The sequence below is a fragment of the Aplysia californica genome, unplaced genomic scaffold, assembly GCF_000002075.1.
Source record: "Aplysia californica isolate F4 #8 unplaced genomic scaffold, AplCal3.0 scaffold00003, whole genome shotgun sequence".
In the NCBI taxonomy this organism is placed as follows: domain Eukaryota; kingdom Metazoa; phylum Mollusca; class Gastropoda; order Aplysiida; family Aplysiidae; genus Aplysia; species Aplysia californica.
The window spans coordinates 146828-156807 of record NW_004797273.1 but is presented as its reverse complement, the minus strand read 5'-3'; the positions used below and the strand labels follow the sequence as shown (position 1 = coordinate 156807).

At 39.7% G+C, this 9980-nt stretch overlaps 1 protein-coding gene across 1 annotated transcript in view; it reads left to right on the top strand.

Annotated features, from left to right (window-relative positions):
- Positions 1 to 9980, top strand: part of LOC101849658 (serine/threonine-protein kinase D3) — a gene marked incomplete in the record, with an annotated part of 184041 nt that overhangs the window by 126418 nt on the left and 47643 nt on the right. The window contains 3 exon segments of the mRNA XM_035968165.1: positions 402 to 618; positions 2865 to 2948; positions 8241 to 8394. Of these exon segments, the coding sequence (XP_035824058.1) occupies positions 402 to 618; positions 2865 to 2948; positions 8241 to 8394 (455 nt within the window).

Sequence of the window (9980 nt, the reverse complement as noted above, 5' to 3'; positions counted from 1 at the left end):
CCCCCCATACTCTTACTACAATTAGGATTACAAGAAAGTCTCCCTTCCCCAACCCAACCTCTCAGAGCCTTTCTTGTAGGTGGTTCAAGAGTTCCTCTGAAAGGTTATTCTTTTTTTTTTCTCTGTTCTTTTTGTCTGTCGTTCTCATGTTTTTCCCTGCACGAAATGGGTGTTTTTATGGCCGATGTGTATCTCTAAACTTTGAAAATTCAGTGTGTTTTCATTATTTTTCTGCCCTCCTTCTTTCCTACCAAACATCTATCCTCCTTCTTTTTTGTGTTTGTTACTCTCTTGTAACACCTTTAATCTTAGGCACTTATATGACGTTATTGTATTTCAAGTGCCGTAAAACTCTTACTGATACTAAAACTAAAACATTAATTTTCTGTACTTGTATACAGAATCTGCTGAGTGTGCCCAGCCAGCCGACGCCCCCTTCCCCGGGCGGCGGGCGCTCAAAATCATGGACGGGCAGACCCATCTGGCTGGAGCGAGAATATGCCAACCGCATCAAGGTGCCTCACACCTTTGTGGTCCACAACTACACGCGGCCCACCCAGTGCCAGTGGTGCAAGAGACTCCTCAAGGGCATCATTCGACAGGGCGTGCAGTGCAAAGGTCGGTTGACGGAAACTGAGTCCGATAGTGCCGTAAAGCAAGATGTACTCATATTGTGGGGCAGAATCGGGGCCCGAGAGATGTATTGCGTCCTTTTGAAATAAAAGAACAAGTGAAAAGCTGCTGCGTAGTGTGAGACTCCGCCATACACCATTTTGAAATTTGACGTATGACCGAGTCTTACACCGAGCTGTAGAAATGCTTATTTATAGTTGTGTATTCCCCGGTCTCCCCATCCGCCCACACACTCACACACTCACACACACATACACACACTCACACACACACACACTCACTCACACACACACACACACACACACACACACACACACACACACACACACACACAATGAGTCCAGAAGGCTTACACAATACCTACCCTTGTAGGCCTGTTCTGTCCAAATTACCATTTCGGTCCCCCTCAGGAGACCACAGCCTCTTTCAGGCTGTTAGATGCATGCTTTACATTATTTTACTCCCCAGGCTGTTAGACACAGACTTTCCATGATTTTGTCAATTGCCAAGTTCCCATCTGCAGCTGAGTCAACAGCTGAATGTAGGAAAAACTACACTTCCTGTGAATGCAATGTCCTATTTGATTGAGCCGGAAGGAATAAAACTCACAACTCTTATATTGGAACATCTGACAGCTTGCCACTAGACAAGAACACCCCTTTTTTATCATGATTTTTTTGGTAAACTTAAGTCACAGGTCTGATTAAAAATAATTCCTTTAATGAATGAATAAAAAGTTATAGTTAGCTCACTTTCATAAAATTCAATAAAATGTGGCCACTTGTTAATAATAAAATACAAATATTATATTGTCTTAAAGGCACTTTGTGTTGGACGTAAAGGTCCTAAGCTTTTTGTAATTCAGATGAAAATAACCATAGAGATTGTTTCACTGTTTTACAACATATTGTCGGGATTAATGAGAAGAAAAGTTCACTGATCGAGTCCATAAGACTGAAGAGTTTCTCATCATTACACACTGCTAAATTTGGTTTTGAGATATCGGTTTAGCTCATTTATTAGATTAGTAGTCAGTTGCATGAGTCAATGTTATTATAGGAATTAAAAGTCTGGGATTGTATTCATAATCCATTTAGTTTTATCTACAGATGACGCAGTTAATTATGAATCAAAATTTGTATTTCATCCTTAGATTAGATATTTATGGAGACCTTTTTTTGTTTTAGTAAGTTTTACGGAACATGCAACTCATTAGGTCATATAAGAACCGAAGATTAGAGGTGTTATAAGAGAGTAACAAATACAAAAAAGGAGGAGAGATAAGGACAATAGACGTTTGAAAGGAAATCTAGCATCAGAGCACCTGCCAACCACCCTCAAAGAGGCCTTGATTTCTCTATAACCCTTCCAACCCCAGCCATTTTTGTGCACTCCCTGACCCCAGTCCCAGCCAATACAGCGGTATTTCAGAGAAAGAAGCATGCATTCTAAAAAATGATGTAGTATCTTTGTAATGAGGTTTAGGCTATAACATATAACAATGTTTAAAGATAAATGAACAAATATGAAAATTAAAGTTTAATTAGATTTGCTAATTTCGAAAAATGCGCAAATTCGGTACCCCCCGAAACTGAGAATATGCGCTCTTGGGATGGTGGGGGGTACAAACACTGCTGAAAATATATGCGCATGGGGCTGGAAGGGTAAAAGAGAAGCTAAAAAACATCATAAAATTCACTAAGGCCAATAGATAATATCACTTTAATGTAGTATTAGTTAGAGCTACATATTTGTGTTTTGTTTTAGAAAGATTAGGTCTGTAGCTAAGCTCCTGAGGTTTGACTGAAAGACTGAAAAAGAAAATGACGGAATATTTAATGGTCTGTGTGAGAGAGGAATTTTTTTATAATCTTCAGTTAATGTGGGTTTTTTTTCATTTTTATATAAACCAGTTGTGGCTAAAGTGTTTCCAGTACAGCCAGTGTGAAAGAGCATACCTATAAGTTTGCATATCATCGGGGTTAAGCTAACTGACTACTTTGCTTTCTGTTGTCTCTTACCTCTACTAAAACAAAACAACCATCAGTATACTTTTATTAAAGCATTAACAGCAGGATAATCAACTCCACCCCCCCCCCTCCATGCGCTTTTTACATATTTTATTCTTTTAATGTCGTTCATCTATTTATTGTCCGTTGCCTTTAATTGTTTTTTCTGCAGGATCTATCTTGCCTTTTTTTTTGTAATGTTGTCCCTCGGAATGTTCACAGATTGCAAGTTCAACTGCCACAGGAAGTGTGCCCCCTTGGTGCCCAATGACTGTGCTGGAGAACTGCCGTACGACGGCGGGGAAGGTGAGCTGCTCACAACAACATTATTTCTCTGCCCCTGCATAGCAGTTCTTAAATCCCAGCATCTTTACTCCCCTTTTTACCCCCTCTGTCCTTTCTGGTAATTTATATCATTAACACTGTGAGACCTAGTATTTTGTTGCCAGGAGCTGCATAACATGCAGGAGCTAAAAGATTTTGTGAGGTAATGGTGGTCAGGAGGATGGGGTTTCCATTTTCTTCATTAAAGAACATATTGTGCAGTGAGTTCGGTTTCACAAAGTTTGGCCTCCATTAGCCTCAGAAACAGCTGAGCATTTGCAAAATTGCTCTGTGACGATTTTAGCTTTCAAATTGCTCTGTAAATGCTTAAAAGTTTGAAGTGTTTTCCAAAATGAAGGAGGATGGAAACTGCTAAAAATTTATAGTACAGGCAAGCTGGAAAGAGTGTCTGCAAGATAAGCTCTGTTCGAAAATGTGACCACAAAAGACGTAATGTTGCCGAGAATATGGTTGATTAGGTGACAAAAGTCCCCCCCCCCCCTTCAGTTTTCCACTGTGTCCCAGAATCCTTTGTTTCAGTTGTGTCCCTCCCTCCTAAGGTACTGTTTTGCCTGCAGAGTGACCTTTAAGCCCTCGGTGCCCTTATAGTGACCCTGAACGGGGGGGGGGGGGGGGTGCATAAGGACGTTACCTGAGCTTGCTGGACAGCTTTACCTCAAGGGTTATTAATGGGCATAATAGAAGCATTTTTATCCGAATGTAACCATCAGCTTCTTTTCATGTGTGGGACGTCGTAGATTTCAGGTGCAACGCACAGGTTAGTAATAATATGAGGGGGTTTTTTTTAAGCAAATTTGAAAGTAAAAGTGTACTTTTAGACCGTCCACAATATATCAAAGGGAACTGTTTATGAGATAATTTATATGTTATTAATTTTTTGGGGGGGTAGTTTTCCTGTTACGAGGTGTGCATTATTTTCAGTTGCTTTTCCTTTTAGTCTGCTAAGGGTAATGGACTGATTTCATGAAAAATTCAGAGTGTTTTTTGGTCAAGTTGCACTGCAAGTGAGGGGCACAAACCTGAAGGATCTATGTCAGTTTCTGAAGAGAAAGATGTGATTGTATCACTGCTTGGAAAGCTTAAGAGGTTTGTTAGTTTAAAGCTTTTGTCGTTGATATTTTCCCCTCATGCTGGCCACCAGGAGACCTATTAGCTGATGGCTCTTCGTTTTGTAGCACATTATTGTGCAATTTTTGAAAAAAATTTGAGGATGTGAGGTGTAGTCTTGGGAGTATACAGAGAAAACTAGTGGCTGTTCGGAGTTGCAATTGTTAACTTGAATTATCAGCTGAGACAACTTTTAAGAAAGCCGTTTTGCTTTTCATGCAAATCTTGATAAAGTCATAAATATAATGAGAAAAAAGGCTTAGTGTGTGACTTTTTTAACAGCAGAAGTAAGGCGTATTATAATGTGCGTTGTACTTGTATTCATGCAGAACAAATAGGTGGTTCAGTTGACCTTAATGTGACAGCAGACTGAAAAGATAAGCTAACTTTTGTTTCAATGAATAGTTCATTACAGATTTCCCCTTGTCAGAAAAAAAAAGGGAGGGGGGGATACAGTAGTAAGATTGGAGACCCCAACTTTGTGAAACCCACCACTTTCCTAGCTGGCATGTGGCTCTAGGTAACACACTAAGCTTCGCCTCTTTGCTTATGCTAGGATAACATTTAACAAGGGTATAAGGTTTATAACCTCTGCTCAGTCTTTATCTTTTTTTCTCCTCCAGATGTTTTGAAATACGATAATGGTGCTCTTGTAGATCTCTTTTTATAGATATTAACCATTTTATCTCCTCTAATGTACTTAATTTTTTTTAAAATACTGGACCAATGTAAAATTCCATCAAACCATGTCTGTACTCACTTTAAAAATATGTATATATATATAACCTTGCATGATTTATTACATGCTTTGTGACTAAAGTAATGACATATACGTTCCTAGTCTTGTTCAGGATCATGTGAGCAGCTGACAGCTGAGGTAGATATGAGGAGATAAACACTTCACAGATTCTTTTAATTTCATACTTTAAAATATACAGCATATAAAAGCTGAAGTCTGTGATTTTTTTTAAAATCATTCTCACATCTTACAAACACATAAGATATGCTGATGAAATACTGTACACCAGAGCAGTTTAACTGATTCAGTGATTATCTTAATATTGATTGAAAAGATTCATGTTGTTTCATTAAAAAATTGATGGTTCAAATATTTTTCATACGAATAGCATTTCTGTTCTGAAGGAATTTTACTGTTTATTATGAAGATTAGTGGAACGCACGTTCTTTCCTGTAACAAAATGAATTAAGTATTACAACCTTTAGTTACAATTTGAAGTACTTTTATCAAACTGTAAAATTCAAATTTTCATAGAGACTTTTGAAAGAAGCTTGTACCACTTTTTGTCTTTTGGTTTCTAAAGATTTGTTTAGTGTCCAGGATCTTTTGGAATCTGAAGGTACATACGTCACAGACAGTGGAAAAAGATGTAACAATTCTCAGAGAGTGGTTTGCTTTGTTTTCCACAACTCCTAAAGAATAATCCATAGTTTAACACAGTTTGTGCTTATCGTTATTCCTTCTACCTTGGGTTTCACTATGTACTTAATCTTATACTTTTTTGAGATGTGTAGTATTAATGAAATTATTTTGCTTTTAGATAAAAAGAAGTTTTTTGAAGATCTATTGGTATTTTATTAATGTACATGTTTATGTCTGCTTTGATGTTTAAATCAGAAGCTTTATGTAATGTCTGGGTAATAGTTGGAGAGTAAGGGAGTGTGGGTGGGAGCCTTAGATTGTGTGTTGTGCAGAGATGAGCTCTGTGCTGTCTTGTGCCTGTTCACACATGTCTGTTGCTTCCGTCTCTGCCTGTATGTCTCTGTGAAGTTGACCATTTAACATTGCACGATATTAATAATTCTAATCTTACTACTGTATCAACCCAGGATACCTTCTTAAACATATAGCCCCCACCCCCCTTCCTTCCTCCCCCCCCCCCCCCATCTTCTGATTTTACTCTCTCAGAAAAATAGCTTCTGGATATTTAGGTATTCAAAGGAGAATTGCTTACAATTTTTTTTGTGATGCCCCCACTTCCTTATGGTGTTTGGGTTTCACTCCAACTTTTCCAAATGTATTGGCATTGTTGTTAGTCTGTTGCAGTTCTCTAAAATTTGCTGGCAGAAGTGCCGCATGGTTCAGTCCAGTCGGTACCCAGTCAATGGTTTGATACTACAGGTTTTCAGTCCTCTCTCTTCTATCTCTGTACAATTATAATAACTTGTTTGTGGTCTCCTCATTATCTTAAACCAACTTTTAGATATTTCATATGAGCTGTCTTTTGGGGTATAGAGGAGAGGGTTAACTCGACTTTAAGACATTTAATTTAGAAATCAACCAAAGTGATTTCTCTGATCAGAGTAAGATCCATAAAAGAAACAAGTTGATAAATGAAATAAATAAAAAGAAATGGGAAATAGGGACTCTTATGAGCAGCCAAGAAACTCATGCTGAGACCCCAAGTGTGAAAAGGTTATATATAACCTATGTTTTAACTGCCTCATCAGATGGTGAACCCACAGAATATCGACCTTCTCACAGGAATAGCTTTGTTGTTTTATGATTTGGTCAATCATGCTGCTCTTTCTGTCTGTACAGCTTTTTCCCCATACACTAGTGACCTTTATCGAGTCAATGCGCTTCTCTTTACTCAAGAGTCTCTGAACTCAACACAACCTCATCTCTCTGACTATGACGATGAGAATTGTCCCTGTTCTGTTCAGACCAACTCCTTTTTTTTAGTCAACCCATATATTTCAGTTGAACACACAGGCTTCTGTGATGAGTTCTGTATTATCATCTTGGTTTTCATCCTTGTGTTCATAGTGCTAGTTTTTTTAGTGGCACACTATAGAACTAGTTTATATGCCTCCCATTCATTCATTCCTGATTATTATCAAGACATTTTAACCATTTCGATTGATAATCTCACTTTTCCTGTAGATTCACCTTATCACATAAATGTGTATGTCCTGGGTTGATTTGAAAGCACATTCTAGTTCTAGAATAGAATTTCTGCAAATTACAACTGCCCTGAGCTACTCTAACCAGTGTGAAATAGTTTTCATGAAGATTAATCCTGGTCCTACTTAATGTTTGAAAAATGTGTGTTGGTTACCAAACTGTGTACAGCATCTGTGGTGTAGCGGTTAGGAGCTTTGCTGTCACATGCAGGAGACTCAAGTTGGATTCCTGAGTGTGGAGAATTTTTATCAAGTAACTGGGTCTCTCTGCTGGGATGTTGTATCCCCCTCAGCCGAAAAGGCCTAGCTCTCAGCCCAAGCTGGCCTTGACAGGCAGGGTCAGAAGCCTGCCTCCTACATGATCTATATTGTGTCAATTGGTGGGTGGGGGGGGGTGTATGTAAAAACTCCTACATTTAATTTTACTTAAACTGTATACCAGCTCCTGAAAAAAAGCTTTGCTTATGCTCATTTGCCCTGCTAATTCTTTTAACACCTGGTGTAGGTAACCACCACTCGGCCTCACCACGGCCTCCCCTCTACCCCTCTAATATTCTCACCCTGCTCTCAGTTTCGGTCTGGTGCATCAGGTAAACTTCACCGTTTACAATATCAGTTTAACGATTCAAAACTTCATTTTATACAAAATTCACTCAATTTTTAAAACTTTCACTAGTACCATAGTTTTATCTATTTATTTCTCAAATGAAAAAGGAATCTGAAATTGATGTAGGCTTCTTAAATGAGTTTGTTTTGTACTGTAAATAATTTATACATTAAGATTCAAGACAAATTCTTTTTCGTATTTGATAATAATATGTAGTATGGAGTTAACTTTGCTTAGATTTATACTAAAGTATCATATTTTAGTGTAAAATTTTATCAAGTATGAATGGTACGAGTGTGTTTAAGAAGCCCTTAAATACCAAATCATTCGTCTAAGCAAAGTAAATAATTCTTTCATCGTTAAATTAGAGTACCGGATACTTTCTTAATGGAGCTAATCTTTGTAAAAAATCTGGTCTGTACAGACTTACGGTCTGCCAGTTGGTTAGAAGTTTTAGAAAGTGCAATGTTACTTCGATGGACTTCACAGTAAAACGTTTGTTCTTTTTGTTCCCATCTGTGTTGCGTGTGCGTCGGTCGATGTTTGTTTTGCATCTGTGTCTCTCGTGCGTTGGTGCTCGTCCTGGTGGTGGTGGTGGTGGTTTGGACATCCAGCCCTATCAGAATCTCTTGACCACGCAGAAACGGATGACGTCTCAGACAACTTCTCAGACAACTTCTCGGACCTGACGGAGGTGACCGACGATGGCGCGCCGGCCGTGGACGATGTGGAGGACAATGAGGAACTGGAGAACAAGCCCCCGCTGAGGTAGGTCTTTTGTGTGTGTGTGTGTGTGTGTGTGTGTGTGGAAGGGTGTTTGTGTGTGTGTGTGTGTGTGACAGTGTGTGTGAGGTATGTGTAAGGGTGTGTGTGTGTGTTTGGAAGGATGTGTGTGGAAGGGTGTATGAAAGGGTATGTGTGTGCGTATGTGTGGAAGGGTGTGTGTGTGTGTGGAAGGGTTATGAAAGGGTGTGTGTGTTTATATACTCATTTCCAGAAGAAACTTGACATAAAGAATATTGTTAAATAAAAAATGAACCATAGCAGACACAGACAGAAGATTTTACATCTAAAAAGAAAAAGCATTTCTGAATTTGAAAACCTGTCTTTTTTAATGCACATAAAACACACCTGGTGCTTCAAGCCCCACCTGAAGTGATAGGGTCAAAATTTTAGAAATAAGTAAATGTGCATTTTTCCAACAAGAAACTTTGCACTGACATATTAATCCTAAATTATGGTTTTCGAAACGTACGATAGCAAAGCACACTGGTACTGGTCAAATCAAAAGCATTTCAGGTAATGCCTGAAAGTTAGGCAGGATTAATATCGTGTGTGACCGCCGCCTGCAGCAATGACGGCATCTGCACCTCATAGAGTTGACGATGTTGGAAATTTGATGTTGTGGGTTAGCGTTCCAAGCGTTGGTTAGGCTTTGAATCAACTGAGCGTTACTCTGAGAAACGGGATTCATCTGTTGGATTTGAGGCCCGGGAATATCCCACACATGTTCAATCGGGTTCATGTCGGGTGATACTGCTGACCAGGGATGGATGAAACCGAATTGTTGTTGTGCGAGGTAAGCTTGTGTCACCCTGGCACAATGGGCTCGGGCGTTGTCCTGTTGTAAGATGTAGCTTGGATGGTTCTGCACAAACAGTGCCACATGTGACTGCAAGATGGTGGCTACCTACGTAGTTGGCGCCATTCAGTGCTAACGGAACATGCCGTCCAGTGGTCTGTTGTGATTCCACCCCAGACCCTCACCTGCCCATATCCCCTGTTAGGGATTTCATGTACTCACTGGTCAGCAAACCTTTCATTTCGAAGGCGATATACCTGCATTCGATCATCGTAGCGACATAGGTCAAATCTAGACTCATCCATGAAAAGGACCTGAGACGAATAACCGTCTGTGTGCTCACTGGTTGGTGTTGCGGGAGGGTTCTGGCTGTATGCAAAGTAGACTGGAACCTGTCCCTCAGGTGGGTTGTGCGGATATACCGATCCTGTGCCGGGGTGGTAAACCGCGGCCTCCCTAAGCTGATCTTGGCCGGTCTCTGGTACTTCCTGTGTTCATGTACCTGGTCTGCAGGTTGTAGATGGTTTCCCTGCTACAATTGAAAATCCTTGCGACATCCACCACGGGAACGCCTGCTTCGAGATGCCCTATAGCGCGCCCTCGCTCATCTGCACTGAGACGCGGCATGATTGAAAGTTGACATTTTTCTAGATTTCTGAAGCTGGCAGTTCAAATGCAAACAATGTTTTCATAAACGTTTTACACTCCTTTTGCATGTTTTGAAATAAGCTACACATTGATAGCAAAGACTTCACAGAAAACTCACGCTTAA